Source organism: Canis aureus, chromosome 9, assembly GCF_053574225.1.
Source record: "Canis aureus isolate CA01 chromosome 9, VMU_Caureus_v.1.0, whole genome shotgun sequence".
Taxonomy (NCBI): domain Eukaryota; kingdom Metazoa; phylum Chordata; class Mammalia; order Carnivora; family Canidae; genus Canis; species Canis aureus.
The window spans coordinates 68,537,894-68,562,413 of NC_135619.1; the positions used below are offsets into that span (position 1 = coordinate 68,537,894).

Sequence of the window (24,520 nt, forward strand, 5' to 3'; positions counted from 1 at the left end):
TTGACCACTGAATGTTGGCTTTCTCAGGTTCCTGCCTGAGATCCTCTTGTCTTTTTCTTTTTCTAAGATGTATTTATGTATTTGAGAGAGAGAGAGAGCGCACAAGTAGGAGAGACAGAAGAAGAGAGAGAATCTGAAGCAGATTCCCTGCCAAGAGGAGAGCTGGATGCAGGGCTTGATCTCACAATCCTAAGATCACCACCTGAGCTGAAACTAAGAGCTGGACACTCAACTGACTTCACCACACAGACACCTCTTTCTTGTCTTCTCTATCTACGCTCTTTCCTGGGTTGGTCTGTCCATTCCCATGACTGGTACCAATGACTCTCAAACATTAGTTTCTACAGCAGGGCTCTCTCCTGAATCTGAGCTCTGTCAATCTAGCTATCTATTTAGCGCCTCACTTTGGATGTTCCATAAACCCAAACTCTACCTACAGTCATCTCCAAACCTGCTCCAGGACCCCATCTCAGAAAGTGGGACCTTCTTCCACCCAGCTTCACCAACCAGAATCCAACTCCTCCTTCTTTCTCATCCAACACAAAATCCCCCAGAACTATACAGCCAACCTCCTCAGTATCTCCTCCTCTCCAACCCCACTCCCCCAACCCCCTACCCACAGGCTAGGTAGGGCAGACAACTCTTGTCCACACAACTATCCTGGCCTCCAGCTGCCCATTTAGATTCTTACTTCCCATTATTCCTTCACGAGGCAACAAAAGCAAATCTAATGATGTCAGTTCACTGCTTAGAACCCTTCAATGCCCTATCAAAATGCCATCAACTTATTTCACAAATAAGAGCTGGAACAAATAATCCTAAAGTTTGTATGGAACCCAAAAAGATCCCAAATAGCCAAAGGAATGTTGAAAAAGAAAACCAAAACTGGTGGCATCACGATTCTGGACTTAAGTTATATTACAGAGCTGTAATCATCAAGACAGTATGGTACTGGACAAAAACCTATAAACCAATAGAACAGAATAGAAAACCCAGAAATGGACCCACCACTAAATGGTTAACTGATCTTCAACAAAGCAGGAAGGAATATCCAAAGGAAAAAAGACAATCTCTTCAACAAATTGTGTTGGGAGTCAGGCAGCCATAAGCAGAAGAATGAAACTGGACCATTTCCTCACACCATTCACAGAAATAAACTCAAAATGGTTGAAACACTTAAATGTGAGATAGAAGTCCATCAAAATCCTAGAGGAGAACACAGGCAGCAACCCCACAACAACTTATTTAGACATGTCCCCAAAGGCAAGTGAAACAAAGGCAAAAATGAACTATTAGGACTTCATCAAGATAAAAGCTTTTGTATAACAAGGGAAAACCAAAGGACAACCAACAGAATGGGAGAAGATATTTGCAAATGACATGTCAGATAAAGGATTAATATCCAAAATCTATAAAGAACTGATCAAACTCAACACCCAAAGAACAAATTATCCAACCAAGAAATGAGCAGAAGACAGGAACAGACATTTCTCCAAAGATGAGATACAAATGGCCAATAGACACATGAAAAAATGCTTGTCACTCAGCGTCAGGCAAATACAAGTCAAAACCACAATGAGATACCACCTCACTGGTCAGTATGGCTAAAATTAACAAGTCAAGAAATGACAGATATTGGTGCAGAAAAAGGGGAACCCTCATATGCTATTGGTAGGTATGCAAGCCGGTGCAACCACTCTGGAAAACAGTGTGGAGGTTCCTCAAAAAGTTGAAAGTAGAGCTACCTTATGACCTAGCAATTGTATTACTGGGCATTTATGCCAAAGATACAAATGTAATGATCTGAAGGGGAACGTACACCCTGATGTTTATGGCAGCAATGTCCACATAGCCACACTATGGGAAGAGCCCAAATGTCCATTGACAGATGAACGGATAAAGATGTGCTGTATGTATACCATGGAATAATACTTTGCCATCAAAAAAATTGAAATCTTGCCGTTTGCAATGACATGTGTGGAAATAGAGGGTATTATGGTAAGTGAAATGTCAATCAGAGAAAGACTATTATATGATTTCACTCATATGTGGAATTTAAGAAATACAACAGAAGATCGTAGGGGAAGAGAGGAAAAAATAAGGCAAGATAAAATCAGAGAAGGAGACAAACTATAAGAGACTCTTAATCACAGACTCTTACACAAACTGAGGGTCGCTGGAGGGGAGGGGGGTTGGGGGATGGGGTAACTGGGTCATGGGCATTAAGGAGGGCACATGATGTGATGAGCACTGAGTGTTGTTATACACAACTGATAAATCACTGACCTCTACCTCTGAAACCAATAATACATTAAATGTTAATTAATTGATTGTATTTATTTGTTTTTTAAGATTTTATTTATTTACTCATGAGAGACACACAGAGAGAGGCAGAGACAGAGGGAGAAGCAGGTTTCTCACAGGGAGCCGGATACAGGACCCAATCCCCAGACCTGGGATCACGACCTGAGCGGAACGGAGACGCTCAACCACCGAGCTACCCAGGAATCCCAATTAATTGAATTTAAATTAATAAAAACCCCTTAAATGGTTTCCCAAAATCCAAAATATCTTACAATATTCATCTGCTATGGTCCCCACTCCTACCTCTTTCACTCTTGAAAAGCAATTTAAAATAATCTAGTACCTGACAGCTTAACAGTATCCAGACTGTTTCTTTACTGAAATACGTAAATACAGCGAAAAGACAAGGATTTGGACTCTGAAGATCAGGGTTCAAATCCAGGCTCAGCGAATCATTATTTGTACAACCTCTTGCATTTATCTACTAAGCATTTCATCTATGAACTGATAATAATTACCCCTGACCCATGGAGTAATTTTAGACTATCAATCTCATTTTTTTTTTGTAATAATGGAACGTGTCATGCATTTGAAAGCATTTCATTTCTCTGTAGACACCATTCAGATGACCACTGGAGATCACCAATGAGATTGTAGACTTCTTGAAAAGTATTTCAGTCCTGAGGTTACACTATTTCTCTTACTAGGATTTTTTTTTTTATTTAAATTCAACTTGCCAACATATAGTATAACACCCAGTGCTCATCCCATCAAGTGCCCTTTTAAGTGCCCGTCACCCAGTTACCCCATCCCCCAACCCACCTCCCCTTCCTCAACTCTTTTTTTTTTCCCCTTCCTCAACTCTTAATAGAATTTGATCAGCAACGTAATCTCATCAGAACTGATTCTCAAAAATCCCCTTTAGGCGATGACTTCACAGACAGCAGAGTCTTTTGAACGCCCCTGACTATAGCTGTGTGTAAGGTGTAATAGACAATTAATATATAATTAACATACAACCAGAGAAAAATATGCTTTTGCTTTTCTTTCAGATAGCTTGGTTGGGTGAGGTCCCTGCATTACCAGTGTTTGGAGATGGAACAAATGTAATTCCAGCAATTCATGTTCTTGATCTAGCAGGGTAAGTGTTTTCCGGCTAGGACTTCCCCGAAAGTAATTGACTGATATGTTTGTGTTTAAGTGAACACTTAGAGAGCACCTACCAAGCTCCAAGACCCTTACGTGTGTCACTATTTGTTCTTCATGACAATCCTACGCACAATGTCTGGTTATTATCTCTGTTTTGCAGCTGGTGGAATAGTATCCACCATCTAAAAGTACCGTGCTTCGGATGACAAGTTCAAGTTCATCTTTTAGAAAGTTTATCAGCAGAATAGCATGTCTTCCAATTTTGGAAAAGAAAGAATTTGTTATATGCATTCTGGGGACCTTTGTCCTAGGTAAGCTTGGTATATTCAGCCTACTGACTTAAATTCCAGAAATCAGACAGTGACCTCAATCTAAACCGAAGCGTTTTTTTGTTTGTTTGGCAATTGTGGGTGAACTTGAACTCCTATTTTTTTACACTCAGAGTATCCCAGCAAAAGGCTCCAGGTAGGTCTGAAGACCCTCCTTCCTTGTAGACCTTGACTTGGACACTGTGTCATAGAGAGGGTTTGCTATATTTGTGGTTTGTCAGTTCCACACTTCAGGTTCCAGGGACTTTATTCTAACACCCCCAAGACTCCCCTGCAAGGAATGAGCAGTTTTGGCACTTCCCTGAGATTCTGGCTTCTAGATTCCACTGGTGGCTAGTAAATTAGTCATCCACAGGTAGGTTTACAAATTTGCTGGGAAATAATGAAGTTTAACCTTCAAGACCCACCCCTGCATAAGTCTCTTCCAAGGCCCCAAATTTAATTTTTATGATTTTTCTTAAAGAAGGGTCCTCTAAATAATATAAGCTTCAAACTCCAGCCAGCATTTAACACTGGACATGGAGGAGCTGAAATGTACCCTTCTTTCCCGCAGAGATTTTGCATTACCTTTTCAGGTTTTAAAGATGTAAAAGAATCTTTTACATGAGTAAAACAAAATACTTAGCAATTTCTTAACATCTTTCTTCCAAAGAGATAAATCAGAGTTCAGGGGTACCTGGCTGGCTCATTGGAAGAGCATGTGACTCTTGATCTTGGGGTGTGAGTTTGAGCCCCACGTTGAGTAGAGATTACTTACATAAATAAAACTTTTAAAAAATCAGAGTTCAATTGTTCCTATTACAGAGGGACCCAAGCTCCTTTCGGTCGGATTTTTTCTAATAGGTTGCTTTAAAAAAAATTATTTATTTACTTAAGTTATCTGTACAGCCAACATGGGGGCTTGAACTTTCCCAGCTTCTCCATCAGCAGAGATCATTGTCCCAACCCTAACCATGTTGGAAATGAAGTGAGATGCTGTCTGGCCCCTGGCAGTGGTGATCAGTGGATTGTACTTGACTCCGTCCCTTTTGCTTTTTCCCTCGGTGATGGTTTTTCCTGGTGGGCTGCAGAGTGATACAAAACATAATAGACCACGTGCCGAAGCTTCATTACCTGGTTGCCGTGGACGAGTCTGTTCATACCCTGGAAGACTTGGTCAAGGTACTGCTGTTCCATCCCATATTTGATGGCTTTTCTTAAAGTGTGTTCGTCTCTAAAATATTGCTCTGGGATTGGGTGTGCTAACAAGACTGGGGACTCCCCAAATGGAATATTCTTAAAACCAAAGTCACTGTCTGCATTTTCAGTGTATGTGTTGGGATATTTACAATCAAGATGGCCTTTCTGCAGTCTGTGCCTGGAAGGGAACAGGAGAGACCGCTGTGGGACCAAGACACACACGAATCACATGGAAGGGTTACTAAAATGTGTACTGGACACTTGCTCCAAAATCCTGATACGGTCAGGTTCCCCAAACCTACTGGCAGATTCCAGGGCCTCTAGGTCTATGGGAGCTGTCTCTCCAATACAGGCCACTTGTTATCTTGTAGCCCTGCTGGTCCATCAAGTGTGGCCTTGCCCTGACTGCCCCCTACTCATCTTTAACATTCAGCTCAGATTTCATCCTCGGAAAACCTCCCTGCCTCCTTCCCACATCCTGCACAGGCCAGGCGCCTCTTTTCCCAGGGTCCCCTCTGCAAACTGCAGAGGGATCCAGCATAATCATCTGTATACTCAGGCTGACTCCCTCCCTTTCAGACTGAGAGTCCCTTGAGGGCAGGGATCGCCCCTGGCTCATCTCTGTTTCCAGTCCCTCCCTGACTCCTGGTGGTGAACTTGAATATTTGCAAAAGAAATGAATCAATATATACCCTCAGGGTATTCCTCCTCTGTTCAGCCAAAAGAAAAAAAGAAAAAAAAAGATTATTTACTTATATTGTCATTCATTCGAGAAATTGTGTATTAAAATCTTACAGGCAAACTATAGTATTTCTATTTTTTCTCCAACAGTGCATCAGTAAAAACACTGGCCCTGGGAAAATCCAGAAAATACCCAAAGAAAATGCTTTCCTAACCAAGGACTTAACGGTAAGTAGATAAGAGATTCTTTTCCCTAATGTATTGGTTCTTGAGGGATTTGGAGTCAGAATAGCTGGCTTCCAGGTTCATCTTTGCTCCTCCTGCACAGCTAAACATTTTCCCCCAAAGCAATTTCCCCTTCTCTTCTGAGAGCTTCTGTTTCTTTTCTGAAAAACCCTCAGAGGTCCTGGTCAGAAGATGTATTTGAAAACTGTTTGATACGTAAATGCTTTACAGACAGACACTGGATGTCCTTCTCTTTGGCCTCCTTGTATAATTCACACAGGAACCTGGGATTTCTGATCCCGTTACAACAGCTTTTGTCAGCAGTGTGCCCTTTGAACTTGCTTTAGGACATAATTTTTTTTTCTTTCTAGGAATAAATTGCATCAAAACACTACCTTTGAGAATGCTTCTGAAAGGACTAGTATCACTGGTTGCCTCCGGGGAGCAGAGCTGGGTGGGTGGTGATGGGGGTCACAGAGAATGCTTTCCTTTGTATTTTTTTCTTTTGGATTTTGAGCCATGAGATTGCACTATTCAAAGAATAGATACAATTACAATTTGTTTAAAAAAAAAAAAGATGAAGAAGCCTTACACTAGGGCTTCCAGCATCTTCTAGCTCTTTGAGCTGCTTGTCTGAGAACCAAGATGCTGCCCATCCTGACGCAGACGTGGGGTGAGTTTGGAAGTGTCACAGATGCCCACAGGGGGTGCTCGGTCAACACCATTGTGGGTGCCACCATTGACTGGCTTCCATGTATTGTGAATGTATATATTTTTCTTTAATAGCAGCGATTTGGGTCTGTTATAACCTTCAAGATGAAAGAAAATCTCAAGATGATTCTCCAATCTCTAATATTCCTTTATCTCTTAGCAAGAATGCCTTGACCATTTACTGGTCAACTTGAGAATGGAAGCACTTTTTGTGAAGGAGAATTTTAACATTCGCTGGGTTGCCCAAACAGGATTCGTGGAAAATATCAACAATATCCTCAAAGAGTACAAGCAAAGCAGAAGATTATTGGTAACTATAACGATTTCCTGTTTCAATTCAACTTAACGATTTCGTTTCTTGTTTTAAATTCTGACTTAAGCAATGTGGATGAAACTTTTAGTATAATCACACCAATGAAAATATTTTCTTTTTCAAATGTGCCAATTTCTAAAATCAAGTTCTTTTTAAAATATGACCCACTTGGGGATCCCTGAGTGGTGCAGCGGTTTAGCGCCTGCCTTTGGCCCAGGGCGCGATCCTGGAGACCCGGGATGGAATCCCACGTCGGGCTCCCGGTGCATGGAGCCTGCTTCTCCCTCCTCCTGTGTCTCTGCCTCTCTCTCTCTCTCTCTCTGTGTGTGTGTGACTATCATAAATAAATAAAATTTAAAAAAAAAAAACAGAATTACTCTCCTTAAAAAAAAAAATATGACCCACTTGTCCGTCTAACCATCTGTAAGTATATTATATTGATTCTGTCAATCAAATATTAAACATTTTAAAGGTAACACAGATAATGACTGTTATGTTTGACACAAATTGAACACAATCTTAAGCTCAAGGCTGACTGCCACAGCACTGTCTATATACAGAAAAATAGCAGGTGCCTCCTGGCCTGTTTCAGCCTGGGTTACCTATGGGTCCCGGGATCGAGTCCCACATCGGGGTCCCCGCAGGGAGCCTGCTTCTCCCTCTGCCTATGTCTCTGCCTCTCTCTCCATGTCTCTCATGAATAACTAAAATCTTTTTTTTTTAAACATCAAACTCTTCGGGATCCCTGGGTGGCGCAGCGGTTTGGCGCCTGCCTTTGGCCCAGGGCGCGATCCTGGAGACCCGGGATCGAATCCCACATCGGGCTCCCGGTGCATGGAGCCTGCTTCTCCCTCTGCCTGTGTCTCTGCCTCTCTCTCTCTCTCTCTCTCTGTGATTATCATAAATAAAAAATAAATAAATAAACATCAAACTCTTCAAAGTAGATGTGTTTATCTCCACATTATAGATGATGAAACTGAGGCTCAGAGAGATTGAGCAATTTCTTCAAGGTCCCACAGCTAATCAGAGATTCAAACTAGCTGGCATGCAAACTTAGCTAGAAGAGCCTAACTGAAGCGTCTTCACACCTCCCTACCTGAAATCAGGTATATGTAGCCCTTGCCCAGGACCATGATTTATCCCAGGGAAGTATCCCAAAGATAAGAGTGGCTCGTACGTGAGAACATGTGTTGAAAACTATGGGAGACCTTATGAGGAACAGGTGCCATCCTAACCATAGCTACCACTGTGCATGGGAGGCTCCATATGAGCAAGAACAGTATCACCATTGTGTCCTAAGAACCATATTCTCCTGAAAAACATGCCTAGTTAAGAGTAAGTAGAAGATGTGCCTCTCAGCAAAAGAACAATGATTTCTTTAAGCATCTGAGATACCCATGGTGGCTGTACCTGGAGCCTATCCTGAGACGCACAAGACCCAACTCAAATGGTGAAACTAGTGTTGTCTTCTGTGGGTCAAATGTAAATCAACACAGTTAAAGTATAAGAACAAGACACCTTAATAAGTAAATAAGTAAATAAATAAATAAATAAATAAATAAATAAATAAATAAAACAAGACACCTTAAAGAGATCTCATGGTTCCCAATTAACAAGACTGGGTAGACCATGATAGAGGGAATAAGCACATCTAAAAAAAATTTTTTTAAGATTTTATTTATTTATTTGAGACAGAGAGAGAGAGTGTGTGAGAGAGAGAGAGAGAGAGACCGTAAGAGGGGGGTGGAGAGGGAGGGGCAGAGGGTGAGGGAGACTCCCCGCCAAGCAGGGAGCCTCATGGGAGGCTAGATCCCAGGAGCCTGGGATCATGACCTGAGCTGAAGGCAGACACAACCAACTGAGCCACCCTGGTGCTCCAAGCATCTCTGATAATTGAACAGTCTATACATCCCTGGGGGTATTGGTCATGTAAAAGCATAGGACAGGAAACTATAGAGGGTAAGGTAGACAGTGCCATACCAGTGACATCCCAAAACATGGAGCCTTAAGCCAAGGGCTTCCGCGATTCCGGGTCCTTTAGCAAGGCAAGCTGGTCCCTGCTGAAGACTGATGCATCAAGCTAATGTGACTGGATGCCATTAAGTAGCCTGTTCCTCTAACTCTTCATGTTCCACATGATGCTCATCAACAACCCTCCATGCCTGTTTTCTCCAAGGGAGCATATGTACCAGACAAGTGCACTTGGAGTTCTGAGTTCAGTGGGAGTCATACTTCTATTTTTTAAAAGATTTTATTTATTTATTTGAGAGAAAGAAAGAGAGAGAAAGAAAGCATGAGCAAGGGAGAAGGGCAGAGGGCAGAGGGAGAAGCAGATTCCCCACTGAGCAGGGAGCCAGCCCCATGTGGGGCTCGATCCCAGCACCCTGCGATCATGACCTGAGCCAAATGCAAATGCTTAAGCAATTGAGCCACCCAGGTGCCCCAATACTTCTCACTATTAAGTGGATCCACTGTCATTCTGTTTTTTTACCTGGCTGAGGTGCGCCCATCCCAGGAGATAGATCTGTCATCGGTGTGTGGACAAAATGGTGCTAGTGAACATGTTCAGTAGACAGGGGACCTCAGGCTGTGGTGAACACACCAGGTCCACCAAGGAGCACAGCCCTGCCTATTGGGACTCAAGTAGTTTGAGCTGCTTTCTCAGACACCTGCCCTCCCCTGCCCGCCATCTTGGTCATCATCATCACCCCAAAAGTGTCCCTCACCAGTTAAGATCAGTCATGTTCACCATTGTCATCCAGCACCGCCTGCAGTGTGCCTGCTTATTTCCTTCACAGCCTTGGTCCCTTCATCTGTCAAGTGGTGGTAATAATAACTACAACCAACTTTGTGGCTCAAGTTAGATAACTTTTAAGCGCATGGACACTCTGCCAATGGGAATTCTTCCCATCAGCCTGATTTTTGTTATTAATTTCCCTTACAAAGTACGAGGCCTCAGTTCAACTATTGGGACCACATTGAAAGAAATGACCACTAGCAATTTTTTAAATTCAGTATTATACATTTACTCCCTGGTTTTGAATGTCACAGAGCTTCTGGAACATTCAAACAAGTTTCAGCAGAAGAAATGGTGGGGCTGTTTTTTTTGTTTTGTTTTATTTTAATGAGTATATTTTTTTAAAACTAGAAAAAAAATAACTGTGCTAAATAGTAAAGTATGATTAAAGATCCAGTTAGTCCAGAAACAAGATTCATGAGGCAATAATCTAAGCCACCACACACTGGACCAGAAATTCTATGTCTTTGTTGTCTTTATAAGAGTAATATGACTCATATGTGGAATTTAAGAAACAAAACAGATGAACAGAGGAGAAAAGGAAAAATAAAATAAGATGAAATCAGAGAGGGAGACAAACCATAAGAGACTCTTAACTCTAGGAAACAAACTGAGGGTTGCTGGAGGGGAGGGGGGTGGGGAGATGGGGTTACTGAGTGATGAGCATTAAGGAGGGCACGTGATGGAATGAACACTGGGTGTTATATAAGACTGATGGATAACTGACCTCTACCTCTGAAATGTTAACCTCTGTATGTTAATTAAATTGAATTTTAAATTAAACATTTTTTAAAAAGACTAATATGGTAGTATATAGCACTTGAGTACATTTTTTTTAAGAGTATATTTATTTATTCATGAAAGACATAGAGGCAGAGACACAGGCAGAGGGAGAAGCAGGCTCCCTGCGGGGAGATTGATGTAGGACTCGATCCCTGGACCCCGGGATCACACCCTGAGCCGAAGGCAGATGCTCAACCCCTGAGCCACCCAGGTGTCCCTACACTTGAGTACTTTACTTTTTAGTACTTTTGGGGCCGTTCCTAAGTACATCTTGTTGAGTGTTGTGTCCCCCATGGTTGGTCAGTGCACATAGTAGGTGCTCACTAAGTACCTGCTGAATGAATGGACATGAATAGCCACTCCCTGGTGATGGGACAGCAGCATTGTCCCAACAGATTGAGCTGGTGGGACAATGTGCCACTGACCACAGAGGCTGGCAGTGGAAGAATGACTCTGGAGACTTGAGAGAAGAGCATTAGCCCACAGGATCCAGAGACATTCAGAAAAGACCCCCCCTTCCCCTGAAATAAAAAACACTCTATCGAGCCACAGATTGTTCATGACTCACTGTATGGTCCTTATGCTCCTTCTGCAGCCGATCAAGATTTGCATTCTTGGTCCTCCTGCCGTGGGAAAATCCAGTATTGCTGAAGCCTTGTCAAAGCACTACAAGCTGCATCACATTAAGTTGAAGGATGTTATTTCCGAAGCCATAGCAAAACTGGTAACGTTCCTAACTACTTCACTGGGAATTTTTGTATCTTAAAAATACTCTCCTTGGTCTTGTAAGAAGGAAGCCACTAATTTTAGGTGGCATCCTGCAAAGAGATTTGTTATTTTAATTGGATTTTGTTCTTGGCCCCAGTTATGAAAAGAAAGCATCCCACAGGACTTTCCTCTGGGAGATGGAAGCATCTTTCATGGGGTGCCCTTGAAATTTAGTCTGTCTCCAGCTGTTGCTAAAAAATATATCTAGTATTCTCTCTGTTGACTGCACATTTTTAGTTAGTTTTTTTTTTTTTTTTTTTTTTTTAAGTAGGCTCCACACCCAGAGTGGAGTCCAACTTGGGGTCTGAATCCCCGGATCAACACCTGAGCTGAGATCAAGAATAGGATGCTTAACCGACTGCCCCACCCAGGCACCCCAATTTTTAGTTTTTTTTTTTAATTCTTGATGTACATTTCTCAGAATATTATCAGACTATTTATTAACTACTTTTTAAAAAAGGAAACTATTGGGGCACACCTGCATGGGTTAGGCGATTAAGCTTCCAATTGTTAATTTTGGCTCAGGTCATGATCTCGGGGGTCATGAGATTGAGCCTCAAGTCGGGCTCTGTGTGGATGTGGAGCCTGCTTAAGTTTCTCTCTTTCTTTCTCTCTCTCTCTCACTCTCTGACTTGCTCTGGCCCATCCCCTGCCCATTGCATGCACATGAACACTTTCTCTTAAAAAAGAGAAAGAGAGAGAGACTATTTTCTTAGAGAAGCTTTCGGTTCAGAGCAAGACTGAGAGGTAGGTACGGGGATTTTCCATATACCCCCTGCCCTTTGCATGCATAACCTCTTGTATTATCAGCCTCTCCATCAGAGTGGTTACATTAGTTACAACTGATAGATCTACGCTGACACTTGGTTATCATCCAAGCCCATTGTTTACTTTAGGGTTTTTTATTGGTGTTATACATTCCTATGGGTTTGGACAAATGTATAATGACATGTATTTACCATTATAGTATCATACAGACTAGTTTCACTGCCCTAAAAATCCTCTGTGCTCTGCCTATTTTTCCCCTCCCCATCAACTAACTGCTTTTTATAATTTTATTGGAAACGGTAGCTACTCTGATACATTTCCTTCAATGGTTACTGATAGTCTTAATTTCTACAAAATGTGTTTTCTTCAAGTAAGATAAAACCTGCCAACTAGAAAAGTGTTGATTCTTAAGCAGTCCTGGTGTTAAAACAGAAATGGATTCTTCTAAAATAGAGTAAGAAAAACCTCGAGGCTCTCATCCATCTTTGTAGATACTCACATCCTGACAACTTGCACAATGACTGGGTGAGCGTATTCCCTATTCAGGCACCAGCCTTTTTAGGATCACTGGCTAGGTAGTTTGCGAGTAGCAGATCCATGGAGGGCATCATCCAATTTAAATATCCCTGTGGTATGTAGGAGGCGATTGTCACACCTAAGGATGAAGGGGAAGAAGAAGAGGAAGGTGAAGAGGAAGAAGAGGAGAATGTGGAAGATGCGCAGGAGCTCTTGGATGGCATCAAGGAAAACATGGAGCAGAACGCAGGTAGCACACATGGCACAGGCTCAGTGGTTGAGCATGTGCCTTTGGCTCAGGTCATGATCCTGGGGTCCTAGGATTGAGCCCTGCATGGGGCTCCCTGCTCAGCGGGGAGCCTGCTTCTCCCTCTCCCTCTGTTGCTCCCCCCCTTATACTCTCTCTTTCTGTCAAATAAATTAAAATATTTAAAGTAATAATAGTAAAAGATCAAATGTGTAGTCATAAATAGTTTGTAAACATCAAAATTCATTAATTAAAAGGCAAAGGATAAACCAGGAAAAGATATTTGCCACTAATATGATAAAGATTTAATATCCTTCATATATAAAATGCTCAGGCAAGCTAATAAGAAAATCATTCAATCCTTAATAGAAAAAAATGGGCGAATAATGTGGAGCCATAATTTCTGCAGGAAGAAATACAAATAAATGGAAAAATATCCTTACTCATTTGGTAACTTCAACCAGTTTGTTGAACAAACTCATCAGAGTGAGATGTCACCTTGAACACAAACCCTGGACTCATTCTTTCCCTACCCGTGGACAGAGTTTCAGGCTGGTTCCATTGCAACTCCTAGATAATAAATAAGTAGTCTTTTTGTTTAGAAGAAGTCCATTCCAATCAAATAATTGCAAGCTGGGTTGTAAATTTAGATATTTCCAAGGGACCTTGCCACTTGGCAGAAAAACAGTCAGGAGCAATTATTCAGAAACTAAAACCATTTCATTCTGATAGTTAGACAGTTGAGATCCTCCATCAAACTGGTTTTACTGGGATCGTCTATAGAGTTGTCCAACATGCGACTTATCCAACGTAGTTTCTCCCCTTGCCACCCTCTCAAGCACGTTCGGCTTCTTTCCTCTTACCTCCTCTTTTCATCTTTGCTGGTGGCTGTTTCTGATCTTCCGGGGATGGGCTGGGCAGGTGGGAATCAGGGAAGAAGGTTAGAGGTATAAGCCAGCCCTGGGTGACAGAGGGCCCCTTCCTAGTGTTGTCTTTCACAGACCCTGCCCCGGAGGACTCCCCCACTGCATTCCTTCGACCACAGCTCTTGACTGCCCTCCCCATCTCTGGTCTTCTGGCCTCAGCCCTTCGTTCCTACAGGTGTCCTCTCCCCAGCCACTCACCTTCGAGAATTCTAGTCCCTCTACACCTTCCTCTGAAGTCAGGGTGCCTCTTCCCCTCTTCTTGCCCAGGACGCTCTAGTCTGGTTTTTAGGGGTAGAGAACATAGGCTTGCATCACACCCTGGATGTCCACTTAAAGCAGGTGGCTGATTATCTGTGGCTTGGTTTCTGCTTTGGTATGGGCTGGGCCGGGAAGAAATGGAATTGAGAATCCCAGAAATGCCCCAGAGGAAAAGGAAGGTACACAGAAAACCCAGTTTATGGTTTTAAATTTTTTTAATTAAAATTATTTATTCATTTATTTTAATTAAGTAGGCTCCACACCCAATGTAGGGCTTGAATTCATGACCCTGAGATCGAGTGTTGCATGCTCTACTGACTGAATCAGCCAGGTGACCCTTTTGTTTTTTAATTTTGTAAATGTATCTTTTAAAGATTTTATTTATTTATTTGACACAGAGAGAGAGAGAGCACAAGTAGGCAGAGCAGCAGGCAGAGGGAGAAGGAGAAGCGACTCTCTGCTAAGCAGAAAGCCCAGTGAGGGACTAGATCCCAGGGTCCTGAGATCATGACCTGAGCCAAAGGCAGATGCCCAACTGACTGAGCCACCCAGAAGCCCTTAATTTTTTTTTTTTTAAGTAATCTCCACATCTAACATGGAGCTTGAACTCACGAACTTGAGATCAAGAGTAGCATGCTCTACTGACTCTAGGAAACCCAGTTTAATACTTTGAGATAAAACATTGCCTCTGCCTCACCTACGAGATACTTGGGAGCTGTTATGCTGGTTTTTTGTTTTGTTTTTAAAGATTTTACTTATTTATTCATGAGAGACACAGAGAGGCAGAGACACAGGCAGAGCCTCCCTGCAGGGAGCCTGATGTGGGACTTGACCCCAGGACCCTGGGGATCACGACCTGAGCCAAAGGCAGATGCTCAAGGTGGCTCAAGGGCTGAGCCACCCAGGTGCCGGGTGCTGGGTTTTGAGATACTAACAGCATCCTGGGTCCCACCCCTCGGGGGAGGGGAAACAACCCGAGATAAGACATCCTGCTGTGGGGACACCCATGGAAGGAAATCTGGCGAGGCCACATTAGAAGGCGGAAGGCTGGGGTTTTCAGGAATCTATAGGTATACACAGCCATGTGTATATACCTCAGGCCTGAGGTGTAAGGCCAGAGCAGGGCCCTGGGAACCGTGAACAATGCCACCCCAAGGGAACAGGGGGGGACATCTAGGATCCAGACTAACGGGATGAGACAAACACTGGACAATATTTATTGGACCGAGACTTATGTAATTGATCTTTGTAAGAACTGCAAAATTGTATGCAAAGTGTCCAAGTGTGGAAAAGGACGGTGTGAAGTGCCAACAGGGCTTTCTGTGCCCGCCCGACAAGGATTCCAGAGCCGAGCCGAGAAGGGCCTGTCCCTGGCAGGGGGACTCTGTTCTCCCCCACCCCCTCACCCCCCACCCCCGATGTAAAGAGAGGCCCCTGGGTCGGAAGTGTCTGCGTTCAGGGGCCATGGAAGAGGGCAGAGGAGGTGGCCTTTGGCCACCCACCTGCTTCCTATAAGATTGGAAGAGTTCATTCCATTCCCTTTGACCTTAGGAAGGTCTTTTCTTTTCTTTTCTTTTCTTTTCTTTTCTTTTCTTTTCTTTTCTTTTCTTTTCTTTTCTTTTTTTCTTTTCTTTTCTTTTTTTCTTTTCTTTTCTTTTCTTTTCTTTCTTTCTTTCTTTCTTTCTTTCTTTCTTTCTTTCTTTCTTTCTTTCTTTCTTTCTTCTTTTTCTTTCCTTCCTTCCTTCTCTTTCTTTCTTCCCCAAGTTTGTCCTCAAATCCTTCTCATTCGTATTTACCTGAAACTAGAACATGGATCTTGATTATTGTGTTTGGACAAAACCAGACCTTTGAACTCACAGCACAGACCTCCAAAGGAATGTCACCGCCCAAGCAAGGACACAGAGGGTAGCTCACTCTCCCCTCCCGTGACCCGATTTGTTACTAAACAACCCTAACGATTCCAGCGGGACAGATTTCACAATCCCGCAGTGGGCACCTCCGTGTCCTGACAATCCATTCCGGCCCAGCCCCTGACCATGCGGCCAAAGCAGGGGCTCGCCTAACCTGGAACGCACCAGTTGCAGGTTCCTTGTGCTCACTTTTTTTTTTTTTAAATTTTTTTTTCTTAATTTTTATTTATTTATGATAGTCACACAGAGAGAGGCAGAGACACAGGCAGAGGGAGAAGTAGGCTCCATGCACCGGGAGCCCAACGTGGGATTTAATCCCGGATCTCCAGGATCGCGCCCTGGGCCAAAGGCAGGCGCTAAACTGCTGCGCCACCCAGGGATCCCCCTTGTGCTCATTTTATGTGTTTCAGAAGCATTGTGGGATGAATGAAACTGGTTGGTTGGCTTCCGGGTGGTCATTGGACTGGTCTTATAACCTTTCTGTGAGTTTGAAAATAAAAATCGGTAGGGAGAAGAGGGAGGATATATGTAAATGTGCCAAGTTCCTCGTGTTTATACTGTGCATGGATTTTTTTTTTTTAAGATTTTATTTATTTGAGAGAGAGCAAGAGAGAGAGGATAGCAGGGGGAGCGGCAGAGGCAGAAGGAGAAGCAGGCTCCCCGCTGAGCAGGGAGCTCAAGATGTAGGGTTTGACCCCAGGACTCTGGGATTAGCACCTGAGCCAAAGGCAGACACACATGACCTACCCAGCCACCCAGGTATCCCTCCTCTGCATGGATTCTTTTAAAACCTTGGATACACCTATCTATTTTTGAACCGTGTTTTCATAATTACGAATATGGATTAAGATGAGCATTTTAAATATTACTTGAATGTGAAAGATAGACTTAGAATAAAAAAAAAAGCAGGTGGTGTTTCAAAGGTTCTGTGTTCATTCATTTCAAAGCAGAAGTGACAGTTCCCTTCCAAGGAGCTCCACACTACCAAGGTCATGGGTGCATGTCTCGGAGGTCACACTTCTCTAGAGAGAGCCACTTGGGCTTGGCCCTTTGTGTACTCACATTCCATAATTATCAGAAGCTGCTGCTAGAGGTCCCTTCTTGCATCCTGAACGCGTCAGCTCTGGAACAAACAGGAACAGATAGCAGAGCTCGCTGCCTGAAATAAACCGAGGGATGCATGGAGGTGCCTAAGCTTGATTTCTGAGTATGTATGTGCCTTTGCCTTTGCCTCAGCAACAGAGCCTTAGAAAATCGGAAATAGACTGCTTAGATAACACTGGTCTTTGAATTTTGCTGAATCCGACTTTTTTTTTTTTATTTGCCTTTATTTCTTTGCACCACTGTGAACCCTACTGGGAAAGAATGTCAAATCATTTCGAGGAATTTCATGATGTGAGATAACTCCTTTGATTTTCTTTTCTTTTCTTTTCTTTTTCTTTTCTTTTCTTTTTTTTTTTTTTGTCTCAGCCCTCACATTTAAATTTCTGGAAGACACAAATAGTTTTGAATCAGTGTCTAATGAGTGGTGTGGCAATGAAAGGTAGAAGAAAGTGGGGGTGTTTTAATTACATCATTTTATTGAATTAATACAGTGATTAAAAGACACCAAAAACCTGGGCTCCTGCTTGGGTGGCTCCGTCAGTTAAGCATCTGACTCTTGATTTCGACTCAGGTCATGATCTCAGGGTCAGGAGATCGAGCCCTGTGTTGGGCTGTGTGCTGGCTGTGGAGCCTGCTGGGGATTCTCTCCCTCTGCTTCTCTCTCTCTCTCAAAAAAAAATTTTTTTTAGAAGAGACCAAAACTATTTTACATTGTAGACACACTGATAAACTAAAAGTATGTTATGAAACTAAAAAGAAATTTGTAGCTCAATTACCCAAACTTGCTAAACTCACGTGCTGTAATGCATTCGTTAAACCATGTAAGGGCGGGCCGTGTCTCAGAAACTGTAGTTGTTTGATGATTATGATAGAACAATAAATGAGTATCCTAGTGAAGCTGCGTCCTATTGTCCTTTAGCCATTGGGCCAGTTTAAAAACAGACTCCTCCCTCCTCCATGATGTCACGCCATCGCAGGAACCCAGCATCCAAGGCTGGAGAGGGAACTATGTAGTAGGGCCAAGGTCGAGAATGCGGATTTGGAGAGATGGGGTGGAGAGGGTGTTCTTTCCCGCAGCTTTAAAGAGAATAGTGCCTTTGACAGATCAAGCTTGACTTTTACTTTTACTTAATGTTTTAGATTTTTATTTTTAAGTCATCTCCACCCAACATGGAGCTTGAACTCACAACCCTGAGATCAAGAGTTGCATGCTCTACCCACTGAGCCAGTCAGGCACCCCAACTGTGATTTTTATTCTAATGCCGCAAATATTTATTGCTATTATTACACTATTAATAGGTCGTGTGTTGACAACACATGAATACTATCTCACTTAAATCTTATAATAGAAACATTTATTGCTATGTATTGAGGCTATTATTACTGTGTCTTAAGGCTATAAGCCTATGTATTGAGGCATAATATCAAAACAGAATTTAGTGAACCCTGCTGAGAAGTGGGAGCACTCAGATGTCTCCACTTGCTCCTTGTTCAGCTTCACCAGGAGGTTGTGACTGCAGAAGAACCAGGAACTGCAGACATCAGTAATTGCTTCTGTTCTTTATTGCAGATGAGCTCATTGGATTCTCCTATTTTGCTGTCACATTAAAATTCACAGATCTTGTTTAAAATACAAAACCACGTATTTTTAACTTTAAGGGAAAATAAAGGATTTTCAGTAGTAACTTTGCACAACAATTTTCTTTTTAATTTTTTTAAGAAGATTTTATTTATTTGACAGAGAAAAGAGAGAGCCCAAGTAGGGGGAGCAGCAGGCAGAGGCTTCTGTCTCTGCTGGGAGCCCAATGTGGGGCTTGATCCCAGGACTCTGAGATCATGACCTGAGCCAAAGGCAGAGGCTTAACTAACTGAGCCACCCAGATGCCCCCCACAAAACAATTTTTGAGATGACTTTGAATGTAACCCCCATGTAGAATGTGACTTCCTAATAATATATTTTTTTCTTTTTTGCCAGGCCGACTAGAAGATCAATATATAATTCGATTTATTAAAGAAAAAGTGAAATCTATGCCTTGCAGGAATCAAGGTTATATTTTGGATGGATTCCCAAAGACCTATGATCAAGCTAAAGACCTGTTCAATCGTAAGTTTAAGTGTTCTCTTTATTTTTATTTTTATTTTAAGATTTTATTTATTTTTTCACAATAGACATAGAGAGAGAGAAAGAGGCAGAGACACAGGCAGAGGGAGAAGCAGGCTCCATACAGGGAGCCTGACGTAGGACTTGATCCCGGGACTTCAGGATCGCGCCCTGGGCCAAAGGCAGGCGCTAAACTGCTGAGCCACCCAGGGATCCCCCTGTTCTCTTTATTTTTATTAAACTTTTCTTTCTTTCTTTGTGTAAACTCTACCTCCAACATGGGGCTTGAACTCACTACCCCAAGATCAAGAGCCCCCTGCTTTGTGGACTGAGCCAACCAGGTGTCCCTCCTTCATTTGAGTGTTTACATTCAGATTAGTTGCAATGTATCATCGTAATACTCAGTTAAAAATTGAAAATCAGAGAGAGACTGTGGCTGAAATACATGCTTTTCTATTTATGGTTAGTTTTCATCAGTGACTTCTAGTTAAAATATTTAAAATTTTTTGCCATGCTGTCTGTACTGATAACATGTAATAAACACAACGATGTAAATTTTGTTTTGTTAGAAGAAGATGAGGAAGAAGAAGAAGAAGTCAGAGGCAAAATGTTGCCCTTTGATAAATTAATCATACCTGGTAAGTTTAGAGTATTTCTTGAAGGTCATATTTAAAAGAATGCTATTGTATACCTGAACCATCTTTTAGCAGATCTCTCTCTCTTTTAAAGAAAAAAGGTACAGCGATACTCTTAAACAAAATTCTCAAACTAGAGAATGTATGGAGGGCACACATCAGGAATACCAAATTCTGAAACGGACAGAAGCCCCTTTGAGAATGTTCTTTTCTGCTGCTGCCTCCAGGAACAAAGCACAGGGTGGCCGGTCCCCTGATATCTTGACTTCAGAGTCAGTTGGCAAGACCACCAGGGACTAGACCCTTCCTACTGTTTTAGGTGCTAGCCATGCCATCATCTGCTCCCTCTTTCCCAAATCCAGGATTGAGACTGGGCAGGTGCAGAGCTTCTAAGTTCACTATTCTCGTAAATAGACATTGCACAATGTCCTCTTGGAAGTAAAGTGTAAACAATTTATTCCATGAAAAAAGATTTGCTGAGTACACAGCAGTCATTTCTTGTGACCTTGCCTTGAACTTTTAAAGTTTTTTTTTTTAAGAGTTTATTTATTTATTCATTAGTGACACAGAGAGAGAGAGAGAGAGGCAAAGGGAGAAGCAGGCTCCCTGCAGGGAGCCTGATGCAGGACTCGATCCCAGGATCCTGGAATCACAACCTGAGCCAAAGGCAGACAGACATTCAACTACTGAGCCACCCAGGGACCCTAAAGGTTTTTTTTTTTTTTTTAATCTTTATTTTAATCTTTTAAAAAATTTTATTTTATTTTTAATCTTTATTTTAATCTTATTTATTTATTTATTCATTTGGGAGAGAGAGAGAGCATGAGCAGGGGAGCAGCAGAGGGAGAGGGAGAAGCAGATTCCCTACTGAGCAGGGAGCTGGATGCGGGGGCTCAATCTGGGACTCTGGGATCATGACCTGAGCTGAAGGGAGATGCCCAACTGACTGAGCCACCCAGATGCCCCTAAAGTTGTTGTTGTTTTTTTTTTTAATCAGTTTGCATGCAGTATCATCATAGGAAACACAAAAACAGTTTTTTTCAGCAACTGAGCCCAAGGTGATCACTTGGGCAGCGGGGATCACTGCTCACCTACGTCAGAGTCCCCACAGGAGTGAGTGTATGGCTGTTATCCTCTCCCCTTGGTCCAGGAACAGTTTTCCATGGAGCTTCTGGCAGCACTGGGGCCACGAGAAAGCAGTCATCCTCGGGATGGACACTTAGGGTTTGTTTGCCTGGGGGCCCTGAAGCCTGGAGTGGGAACTTGCAATACCAAAGGGGTGGGTTGTTTGGGAGTTCCATTAATGTATGCATTGGGCTCAGAGAAAGTTAAAAAGTAAAATTGATTAAATAACACAGTCTGTCTAGTTTATAAGCATCTATCACTTCTGGGCAACATTCATTCATTGCAAATCCCATCGTAAATCCTCACACCCTCACTGGGGCAGTGAACCTGACCATTCATTGGTCCTGTGCTGGGAATTGCACAAAATAGGAACTAGTTGAACCTTTGCACGGTCCTGCCAGGCCGGAGTTACTCCCATGGTTACCTGATCCAGAAGCCAAAGCCCAGAGACTTACCGAACGCCACTGCTCTGGTAAATGGAATGGCTTAAATTCAAACTCGGTTTTCTCTTTGCACTGCCTCCAAAACACAGAATTAATGAAACCCCTCCAGGAAATGGAATCACAAGTGTGCAACGGTAAAAGGTTCTTAACCTTGATCCACTGGGATGCCCTCTCTCTGTTGGATGTGGTCCAAACGTGTTGAACATGTCCTCTGTTTGGAATGTTTAGTTTGTTCCTAGTAAATTATCCTCTTTCTGGAAATTGTCATTATTTTCTGTCTTCCTGGAAGAAATTAGAGGATTGCCTCATTTGTAACTGTGGGATTTTAATACAGGGATGTGGCTAAGTGAGAACACAAGAGGTTAATGCCATTGAAAGGAGGGTTCCCAGAGCAGGGGGGGTCCGCACCATGCTGTCGCGTGCGGGAAGTGCCAGGCTTGCTCAAGAGGCAGGAAGAAGCAGGAGGGATGTCTAGGCCATTGCCTTATTGGAGTTTCTGTGGGAAAGGCAAGGCGGGGCCAAGTAAACAGTGTTTTTTAGAGGATTGGCTAGTTTGAGCCAATTCCAGTAGCTTTTGCTCTCTAGTTGCCTGGTACCTGGCTCTGGGATGATTTGAGGCAAGGTAAATATTGGCTTGGTATGTGTGACTTATAAATATGGAGTAAAATCTTCAAAAAAAAGAAAAGAAAAAGAAATAAATATGGGGTAGTCATCCTGTATATGAGGGGCATGATCCTGAGTAAGTAGTGGAGTATCTTTAGGAATTATCCAGTCCTGAAAAGGGCAGTCTCCCTCCAGGTCTGTAAGGCTCCCCTGAAATCAGAATATCATTAGATATAGAAAATAACATAATTAATACAAGTCTCCATGCTTGACTTGAGTGACAAAACATTTGAATCTATGGTGATGCAGTTATAGGTGGTATTATCTCTCCTTGATAAACCATTGCATTTTACAACTGCTGCTAGCCTGCATCCAGCTCAGTTATTTTCAAATCTCCTCATTGAAGTAGACAAGATTAAAGTTATACCTGCTTGGGGTGCCTGGCTTCGCTGGTAGACCACACCACTCTTGATCTCAGGGTCATGGATTTCCACATTGGAGATGGAGCCTACTTTAAGTATAAATAAATAAGTACATTTGTGCCTGCTTGATGAATATGGAAAAAAATGTTTTAAAACACAGATTTTGGGGGCACCTGGGTTGCTTAGTTTTTGAGCATCTGCCTTCAACTCAGGTCATGATCCCAGGGTCCTGGGATCGAGTTCCACGTCAGGCTCCCTGCAGGGAGCCTGCTTCTCCTTCTGCCTGTAACTCTGCCTCTCTCTGTATGTCTCTCATGAATAAATAAATAAAATATTTAAAAAACAAAAACAAAACCCCACAAATTTTCAGGGGCACCTGGGTGGCTCAGTTGGTTAAGTGTCCAAATCATAATTTTGGCTCAGGTCATTGATCTCATGGGTCATTAAGTCAAGCCCTGTGTCAAGCTCAGTGGGGAGTTTGCTTGAGATGCTTTCTCTCCCTTTCAAGTAAATAAATCTTTTTTTAAAAAAAAGTACAGGGCAGCCTGGGTGGCTCAGCGGTTTGGCGCCTGCCTTCGGCCCAGGGTGTGATCCTGGAAACCCGGGATCGAGTCCCACATCGGGCTCCCTGCATGGAGCCTGCTTCTCCCTCTGCCTGTGTCTGTGCCTCTCTCTCTCTGTGTCTCTCTCATGAATAAATAAAGAAAATCTTAAAAAAAAAAAGTACAGATTTTCATATCACTCTAGATAGTCAAACACAGTGACCTCCTTGTTAAGTACAATCTTACCAAGCAAAAATCTGTTACTTGCTATTTGTAGTTAGCCAGTACAAAGACAATAGATGTTCCTATATTTTAAAGACTTATTTATTTGTTTATTTGAGAGAGAGCGCATGAGCAGGGGGAGGAGCAGAGAGAAAAAAAGAATCCCAAGCATACTCTGAGCTAAGTGGGAAGTGAACATGGGGTTCAGTCTCACAATCCTGAGATCATGACCCGAGCCAAAATCCAGAATTGGATGCTCAACTGACTGAGCCAGCCAGTAGATGTTCTGAATAATTATCTTGAGATACTGCAAAATCCTGAAGTTCTGTCTGAATCATAAGAGAGAAAGGACTTAAAAAAAAAAAAAAAAAAGAGAGAGAGAGAAAGGACTTTTAATATCATCTGGGGGTACCTGGCTGGCTCAGTCAGTACAGCACTCAACTCTTGATCTTGGGATCATGAGTTCAAGCCCCACCTTGGGTGTAGAGCTTATCAATCAATCAATCAATCAATCATCCATTGGGAAATATATTTCATCATGCTAAAATTCTCTGAAAGTTGGAAGCAAAATACATCACTCAGTGTTCATAGTTATTTGATTATTTGGAATCTTCCTTCTTCCAATCACTGGGGAAAAGAAATACAGCCTTGTATTTTTTGTTTAAGATTTATTTGAGAGAGGACACAAGCACACAGAGGCAGAGGGAGAAGGAGAAGCAGACTCCCCACTGAGCAGGGAGCCCGACAAGGGGCTCAATTCCAGGACCCCGAGATCATGACCCAAACCGAAGGCAGATGCTTACCCTACTGAGCCACCCAGGGACCCCCAGCATCATATTTTAAAATTCTTAGATTACAAACAGAATTATTAATTTTTCTTTTTTTAAAAAAAGATTTATTTATTTATTCATGATAGAGAGAGAGAGAGGCAGAGACACAGGCAGAGGGAGAAGCAGGCTCCATGCCAGGAGCCCAATGTGGGACTTGATCCTGGGACTCCAGGATCGCGCCCCGGGCTGAAGGCAGGCGCTAAACCGCTGAGCCACCCAGGGATCCCCCAGAATTATTAATTTTTCATCTAAATGCCTGGCATCATGGAGCTTAACTAGATTCAAATTCCAGTGATTTTATGGACATATTTTCTTTTTAAAGATTTTTTTATTTATTTGAGAGAGAGAGACAGAGATCACGACAGAGATAGGGAGAGAAAGATTGAGTGGGGAGGAGAGGGAGAAGCAGGCTCACCGCTGAGCAGGGAGCCCGACTCTGGGCTCGATCCCAGGATCCCGGGATCATGACCTGAGCCAAAGGCAGACGCTTAACCGACTGAGCCACCCTGGCATCCCCATTGACATAATTTCAATCTAAATACTATACCAGCATTTTGGAGGTCCAGCTACCTCCTCTCCTTTTCAAAATATAGCCATTCATGAAAATCAAATGATCAAAGATGAGCATC

The 24,520-nt window shown here is 42.6% G+C and overlaps 1 protein-coding gene and 2 long non-coding RNA genes across 5 annotated transcripts in view; 1 reads left to right on the forward strand and 2 right to left on the reverse strand.

The window, feature by feature from the left end:
- AK7 (adenylate kinase 7) overlaps positions 1-24,520 on the forward strand; it is a 76,587-nt gene that overhangs the window by 42,913 nt on the left and 9,154 nt on the right. For 2 of the 3 annotated variants that reach the window (XM_077910516.1, XM_077910518.1), the window contains 8 exons: positions 3,357-3,445; positions 4,853-4,943; positions 5,793-5,870; positions 6,739-6,888; positions 11,067-11,195; positions 12,647-12,773; positions 18,944-19,072; positions 19,639-19,707. In XM_077910516.1, coding sequence (XP_077766642.1) covers positions 3,357-3,445; positions 4,853-4,943; positions 5,793-5,870; positions 6,739-6,888; positions 11,067-11,195; positions 12,647-12,773; positions 18,944-19,072; positions 19,639-19,707 — 862 coding nt within the window. The remainder of the gene's footprint in view (positions 1-3,356; positions 3,446-4,852; positions 4,944-5,792; positions 5,871-6,738; positions 6,889-11,066; positions 11,196-12,646; positions 12,774-18,943; positions 19,073-19,638; positions 19,708-24,520) is intronic. The other variant, XM_077910517.1, reaches the window with a different exon arrangement.
- LOC144321112 (uncharacterized) lies at positions 3,611-15,342 on the reverse strand. Its single transcript, XR_013386820.1, has 3 exons — positions 12,507-15,342; positions 11,040-11,144; positions 3,611-6,397 (listed from the first exon to the last, which is right to left on the reverse strand). It is a non-coding gene; the product is annotated as an uncharacterized LOC144321112 (long non-coding RNA).
- LOC144321113 (uncharacterized) lies at positions 15,691-22,956 on the reverse strand. The gene is made up of 3 exons (XR_013386821.1): positions 22,303-22,956; positions 20,796-21,554; positions 15,691-15,756 (listed from the first exon to the last, which is right to left on the reverse strand). It is a non-coding gene; the product is annotated as an uncharacterized LOC144321113 (long non-coding RNA).